At 34.6% G+C, this 20,524-nt stretch overlaps 2 protein-coding genes across 3 annotated transcripts; both read right to left on the bottom strand.

Moving 5' to 3' along the window:
* Nucleotides 1-3,062: 3,062 nt before the first annotated feature.
* Nucleotides 3,063-4,515, bottom strand: LOC114410598. Its single transcript, XM_028374560.1, has 2 exons — nt 4,483-4,515; nt 3,063-3,848 (listed from the first exon to the last, which is right to left on the bottom strand). Exons 1-2 carry the CDS (start codon nt 4,513-4,515, stop codon nt 3,063-3,065), a joined length of 819 nt encoding a protein of 272 aa, XP_028230361.1.
* Nucleotides 4,516-10,801: 6,286 nt separating this feature from the next.
* LOC114409404 (acyl-CoA-binding protein-like) lies at nt 10,802-12,874 on the bottom strand. 2 transcript variants are annotated; one of them, XM_028372852.1, is made up of 4 exons: nt 12,658-12,874; nt 11,467-11,584; nt 11,251-11,313; nt 10,802-11,165 (listed from the first exon to the last, which is right to left on the bottom strand). In XM_028372852.1, exons 1-4 carry the CDS (start codon nt 12,667-12,669, stop codon nt 11,086-11,088), a joined length of 273 nt encoding a protein of 90 aa, XP_028228653.1. In that variant the 5' UTR covers nt 12,670-12,874; the 3' UTR covers nt 10,802-11,085. The 2 variants fall into 2 exon arrangements, with proteins under 2 accessions (XP_028228653.1, XP_028228654.1); XM_028372853.1 differs by lacking the exon at nt 12,658-12,874 and having other exon boundaries at nt 11,467-11,611.
* Between the last annotated feature and the right edge of the window lie 7,650 nt (nt 12,875-20,524).

Genomic DNA, 20,524 nt, shown 5'->3' with positions numbered 1-20,524 from the left:
TGGTGCTAATGTAGAAGCTGGAGCAGAGGGGGCAGAAGAAGAAGGAGCAGAAGCGTCTGAGGGTCCTCGAGCCCTAGCATTGCGGGTCCCCAGAAAGGTAATCGTAGGATCATCTGGGTTCCAACAATTCTTCCTGATATAAGCCAAATTAATGGCAGGGTTGAGGGACTCAAAGGTCAACGAGTCTGGGATGACTCCTCTAGCGATGCATAAAGCAGTGATGAGGACAGGGAAGCTAAGCCAAGAGGAGTTGGACTGGGCCATTTGAGAAATCTGGCCTGAAATGAAAGATCTCACATCCATGTCCATCTTGGTCACCAGATCGTAGACTAACCTCGCCCTGTCCATGTTAAGATCAAACATATGAGAGGTGGGGGCGAGGTTAGAGTATGAAAAGATGCTCCAGGTCTGCGCCAGGGTAGTCAAATCCTTCCTCAGGAGCTTCTAGGGTGCTCCTTCAGCGTTCAGAACAAAACCGCACCCTGGAATACAAAGTTTGGAAGCAAGCTCCTGAGGGTCTGGGTGTGTGTGACAAATCTGGAGAAAATGGAGTAGTGCTCTTCTGGAGCACTGGGATCTCCAGGAATATGTTAGTGACTCCCCATCAAACTTTATCAACTTGCCCCGCACTCTGACTTGCCTCGGGGACTTGTCCTCTGGATCATATAAATTGGCATAAAATTTCTTGACCAGGGCCACAATGCGACCATCAAGCTGCATGTTCAAGGCTTTATGCCACCGCATTCTCTCGAGTTCCCGACAGAACTTATCATACTCTGTAACATATAAGTTAATGTTCCTCTCTGGAAGGATGTTCTGAGAGTGAACGTTCTACTCGTAGCGTTCCCAAGCGACTTCTAAGATGAATCTTGTTGTGTCATATGGTTCTTGAGGTTAAGAGGCGGTTGATTTCCTTTTCCTAGAGGCCATTTGCATCAAAAGAATCACAGGAAAGAAAATTAGACAGGTTTATTCAAGACTGGAAGTAGAAAAATAAAACAAAAAAATGTATTAGGCGCTTAGCGAGACAGACTCGCTTAGCATGCCTTCAGAAAATAACATGATAAGCTTAGCGCATAGGGCGCGCTTAGTGCGACAACAGAAAAATAAAGACTCTGACTAAGTGAGACACCCTCGCTTAGCTAACATAGCACATTGGCTAAGTGAGCATGGCTCGCTAAGCCTTATTCTCTAACAGAGAGCTAATTGCACTTAGCAAGACAGGCTCGCGTGGCGTGACACACTACACAAGCTTAGCGCCAGTGGGCGCTTAGCCTAACTTGACCACTGGAACTTAATTGGCTTAGCGAGTAAGCCTTATTCAAAAATAGAGAAGAAATTGCGCTTAGCGAGTATGACTCGCTTAGCGCATGAACAAATTTTCAGAACAACTAAATTGCCTTGGGCTTAGCGAGACTGACTCGCTTAGCCCAAGCTTATTTGACTTTCAGAGGCACAGTGGCCTAGCGAGCGTGGCTCGCTTAGCCGCAAACAGAATACCAAAAGCCTCAAAGACTTAGACCTTACTAAACTAACTCACCTAGCGCGGCATGCCGGCTTAGCGAGTTCATACGAACTCAAAAATTAAAACTTGGAATTTAAACACTCGCTAAGCCTTAGTGCAGTGGCTTAGCGAGTTCATACATATAAGCATAAATTTAAACAGAAATGATGAACACGCTTAGCAGGACAGGGCCGGCTTAGCGAGTTCATCATAAAACCCAGAAATTCATCCAAAATTGATTAACTCGCTTAGCGAGCAGGCTCGCTTAGTGAGTGCATCAAAATTTACAGAAAAATTAGGGCTTCGAAGCCTCAACTTCCTAGCCACTTTCAAGCATAGAAACCTAAGCAAAGCATATGAATGAACCTACATTACTTACGAAACTAAAGCCCTACCAACATATAATCAAACAACTAAGCAATGAACAACAACATCAACAGAAAATCACAATCACAGAGCAAACAAAATTGTCTTCTACCCTAGGGTTCAAAAACTGAAATTAAAAAGATAGAGTAAGAGGTACTTACTTGGATTGTAGAGGTTAATGAATAGAGATGAGGGCAAAAGAAGCAGAGAACAAAATGTACAGTGCAGGAATGCAGGTGAATGTTAATGATGAAATGGGAGTTATAATTTTGTGCACAAAGTAACTGCCTAAGGTAGTTATGTCTTATTTTTGGCAGTTTTGACTGTCTCGCTCAACGCGAGTGACTCGCTAATCGAGTACTCAGTGATGTTTGAATTTTCAGGATTTAAACTCATGCGCTTAGTGGGACAAACTCGCTTAGCCCAATTCAAGAATTAGAAACCCCAAGAAGGTTTTGGGCTTAGCGCACAGGTGCGCACTTAGCGAGTTCTGCAGCTATGATTGGTTTGCAACTTCCACTAAGCGGGACGTGGCCGGCTTAGCGATTTAAATGCCTCAAGATGTTGTGGTGGGGGTCGCACTTAGTGAGATCGTCTCGCTTAGCGCAATGCCATTCCAGAGAGATATTTGGGCTTAGCGGGTATCACCCGCTTAGCCCAATTAACATGGGGGTTCAGGCAAAAAGTAATAAGCATTTAGCGCATAGACGCGCTTAGCGAAACACTGGGTTGCGCTTAGCGAGCTGGCTCGCTTATCCCAATTCCATTAATTGCAATTCCAGAGAGGTTTTTGGGCTTAGCGCAACTGTCTCGCTTAGCGAGATCCCTTCAGCCAATGGGTGGGGGTTGGCGCGCTTAGCGCAAGTGACAACTCGCTCAGCGCACGAAGTAAGATTCGCTTAGCACACAGGGCGAGCTAAGTGAGTGGATGACTGAAAAATTTTCTTAGCTATTTCCTCATCCATAACTTCAGAGAAGCTTTTTCCAACCCTTCTATCTTACAAAAGAGACTGAATTCTTACTCTAGCAATCACAAACAAGTTGAAGCCTAACTATATGCAGTGATGTATAGAAAACAATGATTAAGAAAACAAGGAAAAAGTTGGGTTGCCTCCTAGTAACCACTTCTTTAACGTCATTAGCTTGACGCATGTTACCTCTAAGGGTCTTGTGCAATGTTGGCTCTAGCCATCTAAGCCATCTCATTCTTAATTTCGTCCATCTTAGAACACACATTCTGGTCAAGTGACTGCTTTGCTGCATCAAACAAATCAAATGTGACTTTCTGGTCATCTACACCCATTTCAAGATTACCTTTCTCTATATCCACCACACAATTTGTAGTTAACATGAAGGGACGGGCCAAAATCAGTGGGATTTCAGCATCCTCCTCAATGTCCATGATTACAAAATCTGCAGGGAAAGTAAACTGCCACACTTTGACCAAAACGTCTTCTACCATGCCATAAGGTCTTGTAATAGACCGATCTGCCAGTTGCAATGTCATCCTTGTTGGCATGATTTTCAGCTCACTAATCCTTCTGCACATGGAGAAAGGCATCAAATTAATGCTGGCCCCCAAGTCAATGAGAGCTTTTCCAACTGACACGGCACCAATAAAGCAAGGGATTGTAACACTCCCTGGATCCTTGTATTTAGGTGGAAGGATTCTTTGGATAACAACACTGCAATTTCCCTCCACCACAATATTATCACTGTGGATATATTTGCCCTTCTTGGTCAACAGATCTTTAAGAAACTTGGAGTAGAGTGGCATTTGTTGCAAGGCTTCTCCAAAGGGGATAATTATCTCCAATCTCTTGAAGATATCAAGGAAACAAGCAAAGTGTCGTTCCTTGTCTTTCTTGGACGGAACCAAAGGGTATGGTGCTTCCTTCCCTGTATATAGGACAACCTCCTTCTTCTTTTCTCTGGACAACTCACTCTTTGTCTTCTTTTCTTCCTCAACAAACTCAGCCTAAAAGAGTTGCATTAAGTCTACAACATAATATGAACTAGATCGCTGCACTTCATTCCTAGACATACAGTTTTCTAGCTTGCTCTACCAAGTTCTAAGGCTTTAAAGCATTTTCCAATGCTAAAAATCCTAACTATACATACAAATGGGTGATCAAGCCACAAGCATGTAAAAATAAGCATAGATAGAAGCAATGAACACAGAAAAACAACATTAAAAAAATAGTGGAAGAATATTACATCAAGGGTTCAGCAGAACTTCCCAACCAAGAGGTTTAGCCTTCCATTACAAGAAATGAACTATCAATACAAGGAAGAACAAAGTTTAAGTGGAAGAAAATGGCTAAGAAGGATTGGGGATGTCTCCTTCAACCTCTAGAACCATAATCTCACTCCTCTAACCTAAACTCTCTTGGTGGCTCAATTTCTGTCGCTTCAGCTTCTCCCTTGGCTCTATTTTTTTACTCTTTTTTTTTCTCCTTTCAACTCCCCTTGGCTCTCTTTGTTTTAAAGGCTACTTGGACGTTTCAGCTTCTAAAGGCTCGCTTAGCGAGACTAGCTCGCTAAGTGAGAGTAAGTGAATTTTGGCTTAGCGAGCTGGGCGCGCTAAGCGCGAGAAGAAACAAACGACTCACTAGGCGAGCTAGCAACGCGCTGGGTGAGCACATCTATGACTGATCCTCTTCTAGGATTTCCCAACACGCTAAGCGAGTTGTATGCCTTGCTTAGCGGATGTTACTCGCTAAGCGGATATCCCTCGCTTAGCGAGACACCAGCTACTTGAACCTTCTCTTCTTTTAGCCTGAAATTGAAGTGGTTTCAACGTTAATTCACAAAAATGGAAGCATCTATTGTATAAAATCAAGCTAAACATGAAAATATGTATAATTCCTATAGCGCGTCGTGAAAAGCGACTAACAGTGCATGCCACAGGTCATATTTTAATTTTAATTAAACACTTTATGTCTACCAATTAAAGATGGTGTTTATAGTATGACCGTCGTTGTCTCTCTTGGCTTCAAAGACGGTGCAAGTTCGCACCGTCTTAAATAATTTTAAATTAAATTTAAAAAAATGCCATTGAGCTTTCTACGAAAGTGTTGTAGTACCCGTCGTTGAAGAAGTAATTTTAAGACGGGTTTAAGTAACACCGTCTTCGTATAGCAGCTTCAAATTACCAAAATGTCACCGCCTATATTTTTAAGACGGTTACATAACTACCGTTGTAAAAACTGCGTCGTAGAAAGCCCTTTTTTAGTATTGGGACTTGGAAGTTATAATGGAGGAGGGAGTGGTTTGTGTGGGAACTTGATTTGGTACAACAATTATGGGAGGTTATTGGTGGGATATAACTGAGAGAAGGGGCTTTGGATGAATGGCAATGGAACAACACCAACGATCATGGTTATTTAGTTAAAAATGTTTATGAGCTACTTAATTGTGTGAGGGACAAGGCTCGGGTGACAACAATTTCTTCATCATAATGTGGAAGGTAACGACACCATCTAAGGTTAAATGCTTGATTTGGAAGCTGGCACATAATAGGCTCTAAACCAAGGACAACCTTTTGTCAAGAAATATAAAAAGTGTTCAAAACATACAGTGGAATAAAAAAAGATCTATTTTGCATTTAAATAGATGACATATTAAATGTGTACCTGTGGATGAGCTCTTAAAGCAATATTTTTTTCAATAATGTAAAGATTTCATGTGTATCTGCAATCGAGACTAATCTCTATTCGTTAACAATTTTAACAGGTGGAACAATAATTGGTGCTATGAGAGAATGAGAAGAAAAGTCATAACTGGTCTATTCAACGTGCAGCCTAGGGTTGTATTAATAGCACGCTGAAGATAATAGATTTGTGATAAAATCGAAATAGCTATCTTATCTTTTAAGCCATTTTAAAATATTGCTTCTTGTTATTTTTTGTTGCTAACAATTTAGCAATTTGAAAAATAATAAACCAAGTCCAACTTGTAGTAAGAGCTTTTCAAACCAAATTACAAACATGAAATCCTCCGGTTTGTTTCTTTTCTTTTACCAAATATTTATATTATTTATATTTTCTGTGTTAGCAAAAAATATAATAATATTCCACTTAGGAAATTAATTAATCATTTGATTATATTAAATTCTCTAATTTAATTGATCATCAAATATTAAAATAATTTCCTAAATAGAGATTAGAACACTCGTTTATGTGTGACCTCGTAGGTTCAATACTAAGTTAGTAATATATTAATCAAATTAATACATTAGTTAAGGTAGACATCTAGTAACACTGCTTAACATCTGGATAGTATGAAGTAACATTTTGCTTTCAATAACCATTAGAAGAATAATACAATAATTTCTTTCATCTTTACATTTCTAGGTTAATTCTAGAGTATGGTATTATTGTCAAACTCTTTTTTTTAGTTAACTTATAATGACTTAAGAAATTCATTTCTTCTTTTATTTAATTTTCTTAGCCATGATATAGTTTTATTCATAGAGTTCAAACTCATTACCAAGAGTTGATAGATTCCTTCTTGATTAATCATTAATTCTACATGTATTTAATCATAATCATATTCAATATTCATTTAACAAGTGCTCTAAAGCATTAAGTGTCCGGAATTAAAACATAACAAATAACCTGTTAATTATTATGACAATCTCAGGTCAAAGAAAACAATTAAACCTCTTCTTGAGAATTTTCTATTGACAATTTATGGTGATTTTAATCATTAGAAAATTTTAATTGAGTCAATTTAATGATCACATTCACATGTGACTCATCTATAAATGTAAATTAATAAATAAAATCTATTAATATTTAACCAATAAATACTATCACATATATATTAAATCTGAATTATTACTATCAGTGGATTGTATATCTCACTTTTGGCAACATAGTGGTCACCTAAGGGGAAGAAAATCGGTGATGTCTAGTATCTAGGGTGGTGGGGATGTCGGTTGTGTGAGCATAGAAATGCTATCATTTTCAAGGAGGAAATCTTTCTTTTTTTTGTCAGTCAAGAAACGTCTTTGATGAGATTTTTTGTTCAAGCTTTTACTGTTGTAGGGTCGTATGTATGGTTCCTCTTTGTAGTGCTTTTGCGCTTTTCTTGTTACCATTTGTATTGTTGGTGGTAAGGATCTGGTTTCACACCTTGTGATAAGATTCTTGCTGTTTATCTATGATAATTCTCTTTGCTGAGAAAAAAAAATCTCTAAATGCTGATCCTATATGCTGAGAAGTGGCTTCTTCGATTCTTGTTCTGGTGAGTGATCGGCAGATGGAGCCAACAAAAGGTATTCCTATGTCCAAGTCGGATATCGAAAAAAAACTAACACACTCAAACTAAAGGGCAGTGATACTCCTTGTCCTCATACTATCTTTTAATAAATTTTGCTTTATCTTAAAAAAAAAATACTCCAACTAAACAGAAAAGTGGTACGTGTTGTTGTTAGCAAACCCCACACAAAAATGTTTTAATAGATCAAAATTTTGTTTTGGATAATGTTTTTTTAAAATTTTTCATTAGATTGAAAGTTTATTCCAAAAAAAAAAAATATATATATATATATATATAATATAAAATTATACATATAATGACATAATATTTAAATGTTATTATATATAATTTTATTTATTTTATCACTCAGCTCATTGAAAAATTAATGTAAGAATTTTTGAATTTATTTAATTATAGATTTCGAGTTCAAGTCCGAAACTTTCTCAAATAACTTTTATACTTATAATGAATTTACTAACATTATTGTCAATTGGGTAATTTGATGTCAAGTCATTGTTAATCCTTCCAAATATTTTATAGTCTTTCAAATTCTCTCTCCTATAAAACCTATGTCAAGAAATAAATAGATAACTCATTGTTTGAAATAATACATATCCAAATGATTTGTGACGAAAAAAGATTTGGGTAATATCAGGTGAAGAGGAATGAAAGTATAAAGAATGAGAAGAAATGAAAAGATATGAAAGATACTAGAAAGAGAATAGAAAATAAAGTTATTTGATTGAGATGAAAGAAAGTGTAAAAGAAACGATTTTTTTTAATTAAATTAGTAGTAGATAAAGAATAAAAAGAAAAGATTAAAAAAATAGAGATAAAATAAATGTCAATTTTATTCCCATTAAATACGTAGGGTTCCTACTTGTTAGGCGGCAATTTTTTTTTAGAATCACACTGTTAGTTTAGTTGATTATGAAAATTACATAATTAATTATGCAACTTCATCTTACCACATAATCAATCATGATATAAACATAATTGATTATGTTACAAACCTGATACCAACTATTTCATATTTTGAACGATTCAATAAATGCATAATCGATTATGCTAACATGACAATCAATTATGTAGTCAATTTGACAAAATGTTCCAATCCAGTGTCATACCTAATTCAGTGTCATAATTGATTAAGTTGACAATCCAATGAGACACTAACACCAAAAAGAAGCAAAGAATAATAAAGAAACAACCACAAGAAACAAGAGATCTTCTCTAAGGCAATTTTGGAAAGACGTCACTTTTTCTTACCCGCCAACACAATTTACTCCCTTTCATCTCATTTGGGAGTGAAAATTTTACCCCACATGAGACCCACAATTTTAAAAAAATTGCATCGCACATTCACCCAAAACAAACAATCATCTCCCAACTTTCACTCCTTAAACACCTCAATTCACCCTCTTAAACCAAACATATCCTTGGCTATTTGAGTGAAAGATGGACTTGTGTACTTGTGACTGATCCCACCTAATGATTGCATTAAAGTGTGATAAATTTAAATAAAGGAGAGAAAAATATATAATTAATCTTAACTTGAGCATCGTTATTTAACCAATGTAAAAAATATTACATTTACAATTTACATCCGGTATTTAATCGATATAAACAATTATCATCATAAGTTTAAATACTATTAAATTTTATTTCAGACCCAAAAATAACACATTATAATTTTATGAAGATAAAAATTTTACAGGGACAAAATTAAATTCAATTTCAAAAGGAGAAAAAACATATATTAATTATAACTTGAGCATCAAAATACTTTTCTGCAGATATCTATCCATTTTCTACCACATCTCAGCTACACTGGGTGGAGCACGATCATACTCAAAAGATTTTAAATATCGATCCACTTAAAGCATGCCAAAATCAATAACATCAGGAGCAAATTAGTTCTCTACCTTGGATACACCAACAATTCAACACAACATCCTAGTCTTTCTCTGGAACAAATCATAAACCAAATTAATAATAATTTTCAAAAATATAAAATCCCTAAGTTTATTTTTATGTACCAACTACTTTGGTGTGTTTATTTAAGATTTGTTCGGTATATATAATTGGCCATGTGGTTGTGGGTTAGATCGATGACGAATTTATGTGTATTCCAGATCCTCACTGTACTCATAAGTGCCTTAACTTTTCCAACTATTCATGCCGTTCCATTTAAACAATACCAACCTACATCTAGCAAAACAACTACTTAACTGCCAAGGGCCACCTCGATTTCTCACAAAATAAATAAATAAATAATAGTTTTCCATTTTGGGGTGGAAGGAAAAGAGAGAAAAAGACGAGAATAGAAAGAACAAAAATAGAATAAAAAATGAGGTGAAAAAGAAGCAGAGATACTGATAACGGCTGAAATATGGTATGGTATATGGATATCATTGTTGTATCATAAAGCATCAAGAAAAGAAGCTCACAAAAGCATTTTTACAGGACCACAATGCATCAAACTAAACCTAGCACTTATAACGGCTTAAAATTAATTATACACAGTATCTTTCTATAGTTGTATTACGTACGTGGTGTCAGGTCTAGAGTATTATTTAAAATCTAGTGACTTATAAAAGAATACGAGCCTATAATCATATGCCACATCGTTGTATCCAGTCCGTTACAATCGATTAAATAAAAGACAGAAAAGGTATGGTTATGGAAGTTCAGAAAGCATGGGACCAGTGTAACATGGATGCTGGTTGCATTCATGTCTGGTCTCAAGAGAACGGTGGGATTGTGACTAAACTGAATATTTGGTACCAAGTCAAAATTCAGAATCTTATCAAATCTCATGCATCCTGAAATAACAAACACTATTACTAATATTAGATTCAGAAACGTCAAAATTGAAAATGGACTTGCTTTTTGTTTATGGTGCAAAATTGTTTAGCATCTCAACTTTATAAGCAAGATTTTATAAAATGGTCTGAAAATTGTAACCTCAACAAAGTTTTTTTTTTATCACATTGTGACTACATGCAATCGTATCAGTGGCATTTATCTATAATTTACTGGAATATCAACAATTCCAATGAAAGGTGATGTTCCGATTTTATTTTATTTTTTAAATTTAAGAGCCTTATGAACTATCAACATTATCTTGCGTTTTCTTTCTAATATTTTGTTTATGTTTTTGCTTATAAACGTTGTCCTTACAGTTGTGTCTTTTGAAGGGGTGTTAAATTTAGTCCTTATACGACCATTTTTCATTTTAATTTGTAAGATTTTTCGAGTAAGAAGTGAGAATTCCTGACAGTTATTTCCTCTGCTATATTAAACATGGGTTCAGTGTGTTTGATATGCTTCCATCGGGAGACATGAAAATTTTCATTAGAGTTGGGAAAAATATAAGTGCAACGTATCTACCAATACCAACATAGATAAACTCCACACTGATCTGTTGTTTCTAGGAAAGTTTCATTCTGCGACTCTAAACACAGCACTGTTGGATTCAGGTTTATTTACGCGTGAGATGAGATTTGACTCTTCTAGAGTTAAAGTAAATTTAGTAACCTTTGTGGTTGATGAGATGAAATCATTGCATGCCACAGTACAACAAGCATGACATCATCAAAGTGTGGTTAAAAATACATATGCACTATTTGGGAGTTTGTTTAACACAACAAGTATAAGACAAACTCAAGCATCTAATGAAATTTAGATTCATATCACCGAGAGTTGAGAGGGAAAGTGCGAATCAAGCAACTTAAGTAAAAAGTTGACAGAAATTTTCAGGTCCTCTGCATCTGTCTACAGGCATTTCAAATAATAGTGATACAGATAACTGAACTCAAAGCAACATGTCTAAATCATCAGAAATAAATAAGATTATGATAATAAAAGCTTCAAACACTGCAATTGTTTATTTCCAAACTGTTGGGAACTTCTAGCACAGAATAAGAAAGCAAGGCATGACAATGTTATCAAGCAGGCATGCCGGCTGCTTCCAGCAGCTGTTTCACCTTAGTGATGTAATCACTCATTGCTTCGTCCTTGGATTTCCCTGCCAAAAAAGAGTTTTGATGTCTCTCAGAAAACATAAAAGTAATAGAACAAAACATATATTGATCAACCTAGCTTTTATCTACCTTCAACAGCCTTCCATGCATCCCATTTAGCTCTGTCCCTCATGTTGAACATTCCCGGACGGCCTGTAAATCATACAGAAAATTCATGAATAAGGGTAGTCCTATTAATAGAGAAAAGAGGGGTGGAATTACAAAACCACCACCACCTATTGATAGTGAGAATTCAAAAGTAGAAAGACATTGATTTATTGATATTGGTTAAACAAGAGCACTCACTGGTGTTGACAGGTCCAACGGTGGCCTGCTTGTACAATCCATAAAGGATAAGCAAGTCTTCGTTTGATTGAGTCGGTGGCAAAGTCTTTGCTTTCTCAGCATACTGCTCAAAATCCTCCTGCATGACCATGTCCCAATTAGTGTGTGATGCTTCAAGTGTCAATTCTTTATGACAGAACAATATCAAGCATAGAAGTATAAAGCTAGTTCAAAATTCAGAACATACACACAAATAAGATTCTGATAAAATACTAAACTACATTAACAATTATCCATGATCATTATAGAGTACAGAATTAGCATCCCTTCCTAGAGATTTAGGATGCATATTTGATGAATTAAATTTCACACTGGCAAAAGAATAGGCCAATTACAGCATTTGAAGACCAGGATTCTTTCCACAATTTGGTCAAATAAATAGTTGTTAAAAGCATTATATAAAGCATTGCTTTACTAATATAACCAGTATCACTGAAAGTATAATAATCTCCCTTTGCAAATTAAATTACTAATTTGAGAGCATGTGCTTCTGCATTCATTCGAGGATCCATAAAAGAACAATCAATTCCCCAAAAAACCTAATCAGTATCCTCAAGTCTACAATACAAACAGTAGATCAAGGGATTCCTGCTACAAACCCTAAAGCAACTGAAGCCAAAGATCACATTTTATGGTACTATGCTGAATCGACAGTTGTCCACATGAATTACTAATAAAATCTAAATGAATACATAGAGAAATTACAATTATCTATTACTTTCTTTTATTCAAAAGTAAGGCATAACTATGGAAGAAGCCACTCAATCTAAAGTTCCAACAAATCAAAGGATACTACATCCTCTGAGGCCACAAAACAGACCCCATCAAATCTCTTTCACTTCAAGATGAGTCTGCAATACCCACCAATCAAAACCAACAAAAATTCCCTTTATTCCCAAGAAATTCGTCACCCCATAACAAATTAAACAGTGACACGGATCTGAAAATCCATAGCAGAAGAAGAAACATATTTGCTAGCACAGAAACCCCCCACAAAAAAATCATAATAGAAGAACACAAGGCAGTAGCAAAATTGAATGCTATGAATGATATGCATGATATTCAACAATTATATCTATTATGGAGACATATAATGATTGATGAAAAACAAACGCTGAAACACATGAAAGCACATAGATTAAGGAGACAGACCTTCAAACCCATGTCTGTTTTGATTGGGAGACAGAGAGAGAGATTGATCTGCTTGTTGGATCTTTGTTACTAGTTGTAGATGACGATGATGATGTTGCTAATCAGCGTTACGTTCGAAGCGTACTTGTAGTAGCAGAGTGGATGGAGTGTGGGCCTGGGAACAATTTCACACCTCACGCGCGTCTACGTAACGCAACTATATTCCTCTCTCTCCGTTTAAAATATGTTTGTAAACCCCAATTCGTCATTTGAGGGCGTGTTGCGGTCATAAATTAATCTTAACAGATAAAAAAATATAAATTTAATTTTTAAAAATATACAAAGTATAATAAATTAGTTTTATCGTTAAATTTATAAAATTATTTTATTATTAAATTATGATATTTAAGGGCAATTTAATATTTAGGTCATATTATTTAATGGTCAAATTAACGTTAAATTATAAAGATTAGGAATTAACTTATTATTAAATTATTTGTATGATGAATTTATCATATTTTTTTTACATTCGTAAATTAAATTTAAATTTTTTATTTTTATGGCCTAAATTGTAGAATTTGGTTATTTATCCTATCAATTTCCTCGCTGGATACAATTAACAGCATTTTTTGTTTGCAATTATAAAATTTAATTTGAGGCAAAAATAATTTCATCAAGAATCATGACTCTTACTTTAATTTTTAGGGACTCTTATTTTTACAGTTCATTTTATTTTTATACGTCAAATTTACATTTCTAACCACACATCAAAGATGCACTAATTTGTTTATTTATTTCTCTTTGAATTCCGTTTATTGTTATCAAATTATCTTTTCACGCCGAACAGTAGCATAAATTTGTTTATATACATATTAATATATAATCAAATTATCTTGTCATGCTTAACAATAACGTTGGGTAAAAAAACAAATAATATAAATTTAAGATGTATAATTAATTTATCTTTTAACACGTAACAGTAACAAGAATTTAAATATATCATTAATTATCTTTTTACGCACATAACAGTAACACAAATTATCATCCCAGCCATGTAAGTCCATCTTTTTCTAGCTGGTTAAGGGACCTCGACGCATTTGTTCCCCCTCACCTTCTACTGATCTTTATTTGAGTTCCTCTCATGGGGCCAATGAATCTGTCACTGAGACCAGTACATTGTTGGTTGGGCAGTTTTATATTCCATTCACAGCAGTGGGTTGGTTCAGCATGCCTTGATTATCATCATCACGATTTGTTTTGCAAAAAAAGGAATTGGAAGGGTTGATTAAGTCCTAATTTGGGACAACTACAAAAGTTAAATTATTTCAATCGATTATAATCTGAATCAGTTTTTATTTGGATAGGTTTACCGTTTAAAAAAAGTGATTTTGAAGCCTAGGAGAGTTTGAATTTATTAAGTAAGATTTAGATTTGAGACTTATAAAAGAAAAAAAGATAAAATTATAATAACATTCTTTTTGAGATTTTGTGTAATTATACATAATGTCACCTTTTTTTATTTTCCTACATTAATCTCCTTTTAAATTTAAAAATATTACACTAACATTCCTTATATATTTAAAAACATTACACTAATATCCCCCAAACCTTATATTATAATTTCCTACACCAGACGAAAAGTAATGGTTAAAAAAGCAGAAAATACTTATAATTACATGAAACTTTAAGAAATATTGATGTAATTTGCTCAAGAAAAAAAATATGATTATTGAAAGAAGAGATTCTCGAAAAAGAAAAATCTTTTATTTTCCATTATTTTAGTTTGTGTGATGTTTTTTTGTTGTTGTTGAGCTTCTTTGCCATTATTTTATGCAGTGTATTGCTGTATATATAAGATACTCTTCCGAGTGCTTTCACGTTGTGAACCTATCTAGTTGTAAATCTTTGCACAACTTGTGCCTTTAATATTAGCCTTGTTTGCCGATAATAAGAAAAAATCTTTGTAAATTTTTCTTTTCGTTTCAATAAAATCAAAGTTTTAATTTCATATTTTTTTTCCCTCTTGACCGATCTTGTGCAGCTCTGCCACCGCTTCGGTTTCTTCTCTTCTCTCCCTCATGGATTTTGTTCGACTCTGTCGTCGTTTCTATTTCTTATATGTTTCGTGCATTCTAATTTCATTTAGAGTTTTCTGCACTCCTTATCTTTAGTTTTATCTCAATTTATACATATTGACATATATTATTTTCTTACTTCCTATTTGTCCGACTTATCTCGTTCCGCTGAGCTCTGATATCAGAGCCTAATAGGAAAGTAGGAATAGTATCTATAAGGACATATGTTAACTGATTTTATGGATCTAAAATATTATATGTACAGAGAATATTTTCCTATGACGTACAGTACGTTTGATTTAAACAATACATGTTTGAATAGTACTCTTGAAAGTACAGCAGTCTGATATTTTAGTTGAATGGTACTGTAGCAGTAAGACCTATGAATGAGAAAGGACAGTAAGGCTAATGTGTATTGTTCAAGTAAAATATTAAGACATAATATACTGGTGGCTATAAGGGTAACATTCAAATTGTATTGTTCTTATTTTTCAAAAAAAAAGAGTTAATTTTTATTTTTCATATCTAAGAAATTTAGTAACATATAACCTTATGGAATTATATCTATGAAACCAAATGAAGGCAAAGATACTAGAGGATGAAATCATTATGTTGCGTCTTTTACGTTCCTTCTCCCATATTTCTTTTCAGTCTAATTCATCATCATCCTTAAACAGTTCCTCTAGAAACCTAAATTTTCTCAATGAGCAAGAAAACCACACTCACAAGGTCGCCCCAAAACATAATCTCTTCGATAAAGAGGTCTGATTCGAAGAAATAAATCAAAATATGGATGACTGAAGTATTCTGAAAATCCCTCAGGACTCACTGTATGTCCCTGAGACAATCAAAGACAAACATAATTTTGATTACATAATCAAATCTGTAGAAAATAATATTCCTTTAGGACAAGACATAGGGGAAAAATTTCGTTTGCTTTCCAAAAATTCAATCTTTGAACACAGTCGAAAATACAAATACCTACAGATAGGATGTGTACAAGTAGCCATCAAGCCTTTAATTGATATGAGCATAGATCTCGCAGTATTAATGTGCCTTAGATACATTAGGCACAACAAATTTGAAGATTCCTTAATAGGAACTGTAGAAACAAGCTTGGGACAAGGTTCAGTCTATTTCAATTGTTATCCAAACAAAACAGTGAGTCTGATGGACAGAAACATTCTTGACTCTTTGTTCCTAAACATCCACTTTCATGGGCTTCACATGAAAGAATGATCAACCCTAGCAGCATTAATATATAGGATTCAATACAAAGTCATGAACACTTGTGCACCACGAGTCCTTCTAAAACCACAAAGAGGAGAGACAACTTTGTTTATTACTAATATGAAAAAGTCCAATCTTTTTCTCCCAAGAACCATAAAATAGGACGAGGTAACTCTTCCTGAAAAATAGGTCATGAACAAGGCCACATCATCAGTCCCCCGGCCCACTCCAACTATAGAACAAATTAAGCAAGATAACTCCGGAAAGGTAGAAATAAACTTTAATAGGAGAAATTATTTTTCCTCAAGAATAGAAGCCTCAAGATCCGAATACGAATCGGCAAGAAAGTCTTTTTCAATAAGAACCCGATCAATCCCTGTAGGATTAACTAGATCTGTGTCACAAAACCAGTTTACTAGTATAAACCTCCAAGGATTAGACACAACTTCTAGTATACCTAGAACAACATACAATCAAGAGCAAGAGGACGACCAAAAGTCGATCCAATCTCTAACCTGCTCTTCTATGCATGAACCTTATGATGTTATCTGATAACTTTAGCATAGATAATGATACAATCCTACCCCACAAGGGCATTGGATTTAATGGCAGCGGAATGGAGAAGAATAAGAGTTGAGAGGAGATGCCACTTCAAGGAGAAGATGAGTCAAGAAGAAGCTCACCACCATAGGAAGCAATGGATAAGAGCTTGAAGGTAGGAGAAGATGAGTGGAGGGAGAAGGAGAAAAGGAGCATGAAATTTTGTGCCTCAAAAGAGGTCTTAACTTTGAAGTGTAATTCTCAAATGATCATAGTTGAAAAAATGTACACACATGGCCTCTATTTATAGCCTAAGTGTCACACAAAATTGAAGGAAAATTTGAATTTCTATTCAAATTTCACTTGAATTTGAAATTGAATTTGTGGAGCCAAAATTTCACTAATTATGATTAGTGAATTTTAGCTATGATTCAGCCCACTAATCCAAGATCAAGTCCAAGATTCTCCACTAAGTGTGCTTAGGTGTCATGAGGCATGTAAAGCATGAAGGACATGCACAAAGTGTGACTATATGATGTGGCAATGGAGTGTAGCAAACAAATGCTCACCACCCCCTCTAAAATTTAATTGGATTGGGCTTCTCCCAATTCAATTAAATTTATTTTCAATCACACACATCAAATATTCACTTAATGCATGTGAAATTACAAAACTACCCCTAATACAAAAACTAGTCTAGGTGCCCTAAAATACAAGGGCTGAAAAATCCTACATTTCTAGGGTACCTTACCTATATTATGGAGCTCTAAATACAAGGCACAAAAATAATGAAACCTTAATCTAATATGTACAAAGATAAGCGGGCTCATACTTAGCCTATGGGCCCGAAATCTACCCTAAGGCTCATGAGAATCCTAGGGCCTTCTCTTGCATCTCTGGCTCAATTTTCTTAGAGTCTTTTATCTAATGCCCTTGCGGGGTAGGGTTGCATCAAATAAGGACACTCTTAGAAAATACTTCTATTCTCCAGAGAATGAACCTCAGAGGAGATGGTTTTTTGAACATTTTAAGAGTTCAAATAGAAAACAAATCCAAGACAAATTTTATGAATTTGTTGAAAGAGTCAAGATCAAAGTCCTTTTCTTTGATTGGTTTCATGCCTATACCATTATAGAAAACATAGATTACCCGTGGAAACAAGATAACATAGGTGATTCAACAACTAATGTCATTACCAATTGGCAAATCAAGGATGGCGAGTTAATCCAATCGGAACTACCTCCCACAGCACAATACCAACTACTAAAAGTCAAAGACAATAATGATAAACCTGTCATGGCCAGTCCGTTCAAAACAAAAGATGTTAACAAAGAAATAACTTCCAAAGACATCAAATGCCTAATGGAACAAGCTAATTACACCAATAAATATCTACAAGTTTTAGGGGAATCCATTAAAACAAAGGCAACTCCTAAACAGAAAAGTCATGAAGAATCTTCGTCATATATCCCTATAGAAAAACCCTTATTCAAGCCTTTTAAGGTTAGTGATAAGGCAAAACAAAAAATTAGGGAACTGAGAAAAAAAAAATCCCTCATAGAAGGAGTAGGTGACAATAATAGTGAATTATTAAATAAGCTTGATAGTTTTCTTAGGGTCATCCCTGAAACTCCCCAACCTTCAGAAGAAACATCAAAAATGAAAACGAGAAGCACCTCCAAATTAATTAATGTTATTAATGAAGATAGTGACCAAAATTCAAAAAATACAACTGAAATAGGTTCAGTATCTGAGAAGGACATTAATCCTATAAATTCTAAACATTGGAAAACACCCTCTAAACTTTGTTACCAAAGACCAACCGCCCCAGATCTCCTATTAGAAGACAGAGGAAAGAGTAATTTCAAAAAGCTTTAGTGCAAATAACATCTATGAGTGGAATATAGATGCCTAAACGGAGTACAATATCATGAATACACTTCAAGATATGACCATGGTAGCCACAGCATACCAGACATCCCATGAGTGTTATGAGGAAACAATCATCGATATCCTAGTGGCAGGATTTTCCGGCCAATTAAAAGGATGGTGGGACAATTATCTCACTAATGATGAAAAATCAAAAATTTATGGTGCAGTCAAAACGAATCTCAATGGAAAAGTTATTACCAATGACGATAATAAGGAGATTCCTGACGCTATTAATACACTTATTTTTACAATAGCCCAACACTTTATTGGTGACCCATCCCTTTGGAAAGATAGGTCCATGGAATTGTTATCAATTCTTAAGTGTAGAACTTTAGCGGATTTTAGGTGGTATAGAGATGCCTTCCTAACTAGAGTCTACACTAGAGAAGATAGTCAACAACCTTTTTGGAAAGAAAATTTCTAACTGGTCTTCCAAGATCATTAGGAGATAAGGTTAGAGACAAAATTTGTAGCCAATCTTTCAATGGAGGTATTCCATATGAGAGTTTAAGTTATGGGCAATTAATTTCGTATGTCCAAAAAATAGCCTTAAAAATCTATCAGGATGACAAAATCCAAAGACAATTAGCCAAAGAGAAGGCCCAAACGAAGAGAGATTTAAGATCTTTTTGTGAACAATTTGGACTACCCATCTATCTAAAACAAAAGAAGAAACAAAACCTTAGGAAAGAACCCCATGAAAATAAAACCTTCAACAAAAAGAGATTTCCAAAAAGGAGATACTCACATTGAAAAACAGATTAATAATCTACTTATTGAGACATCGGAGGAAGAAACGGAAAATACATCCTCTACATCCTCTGAAGAAAACCTCAATCTAATCCAACAGGATGACCAACCGTCGTCTACGGACGATGAAGAGATACAAGAAATAAACACTCTAACAAGAGAACAAGATCTCTTGTTCACGATAATCAATTCTATACCAGACCCCCAGGAAAAGAAGGTTTTCTTGGAAAAACTGAGAAAATCTGAGAAAATCTTTAGAAACCAAACCAAAACCAAAAGATTTTATTACAAATAACAAATTCGATGTTAGTAACATATTCAAAAGATTAGAAAATATTTCAGCAAAACCAACTACAATCCAAGATCTCCAAACAAAGATTAATAATTTGAAAAAAGAAGTTAAGGAACTTCGTCAACAACAAGAAATTCATCAAATCATCCTATCTCATCTTGAAGAAAATAGTGATTTTGAAAGTATAGAGAGGAATGAAGAAAATAAAAACCTAAAAGATGAAATGATTATGGGATTAATCAACAAGATTAAAATCCAAAAATTCTATATAAACATTAGAATCATTATTAATGATTTTGTTCTGGACACAATGGCCTTATTTGACACGGGAGCATATTCAAACTGTATTTTAGAGGGATTAGTTCCTACAAAATTCTTTGAGAAAACCTCAAAGAAATTGAGCACAGCAAATGGCTCAAAGTTCAAAATTATTTACAAATTATCAAGTGCAATCATAGAAAATCAAGGTCTTAGGATTAACTCAAACTTTCTTCTGGTAAAAAACCTAAAGAATGAGGTTATCCTAGGAATACCCTTCATTAGAGTCGTATTCCCCCTTTCAGATATCCAAGGAAGGAATAACTACCACTCATTTAGGAAGAAAAATTATATTTAATTTTTCTACCAAACCAATCACAAGAAACATAAATTTCATAGAAGAGAAATTAGTCAGATCAATTTCTAGAAAGAAGAAATCTATTTTAATAACATTCAGTCACAATTGGAAAAACCCCAATTAAAAGAGAAAACCCAAAACCTGTTACAACACATTCAATTAACAATTTTTTTTCGACTTGCCACATGCATTCTGGAACCGTAAGAAACATATTGTCGATCTCCCTTATGAGAAAATTTTTAGGGAAAAACAAATTCCCACAAAAGCTAGACCAATCCAAATGAATGAAGAACTTCTTCAATATTTCCAAAAGGAAATTAAAGATCTGTTGGACAAAGGTTTAATTAGAAAGAGTAAAAGCCCATGGTCTTATGTTGCTTTCTATGTCAACAAACAATCAAAGCTTGAACGGGGTACACCTCATTTAGTCATAAATTATAAACCTCTAAATCA

Source organism: Glycine soja, chromosome 4 (assembly GCF_004193775.1).
Source record: "Glycine soja cultivar W05 chromosome 4, ASM419377v2, whole genome shotgun sequence".
NCBI classification, from domain to species: Eukaryota; Viridiplantae; Streptophyta; class Magnoliopsida; order Fabales; family Fabaceae; genus Glycine; species Glycine soja.
Note: the sequence above shows the minus strand (reverse complement) of the source record. Positions and strands in the feature narration are given on the sequence as shown.

What these genes read in the sequence shown, in the direction of transcription:
- LOC114410598 (XM_028374560.1), bottom strand. Translation starts at nt 4,515, where the DNA reads ATGTGCTCACCCAGCGCGTTGCTAGCTCGCCTA. An exon ending in GCGCGTTGCTAGCTCGCCTA is followed by an intron (nt 3,849 to 4,482) that starts GTGAGTCGTTTG and finishes CAACTCTTTTAG; the next exon opens with GCTGAGTTTGTTGAGGAAGA.
- LOC114409404 (XM_028372852.1), bottom strand. An exon ending in CGTTGGACCTGTCAACACCA is followed by an intron (nt 11,314 to 11,466) that starts GTGAGTGCTCTT and finishes TATGATTTACAG; the next exon opens with GCCGTCCGGGAATGTTCAAC. An exon ending in TGCATGGAAGGCTGTTGAAG is followed by an intron (nt 11,166 to 11,250) that starts GTAGATAAAAGC and finishes CTTTTTTGGCAG; the next exon opens with GGAAATCCAAGGACGAAGCA.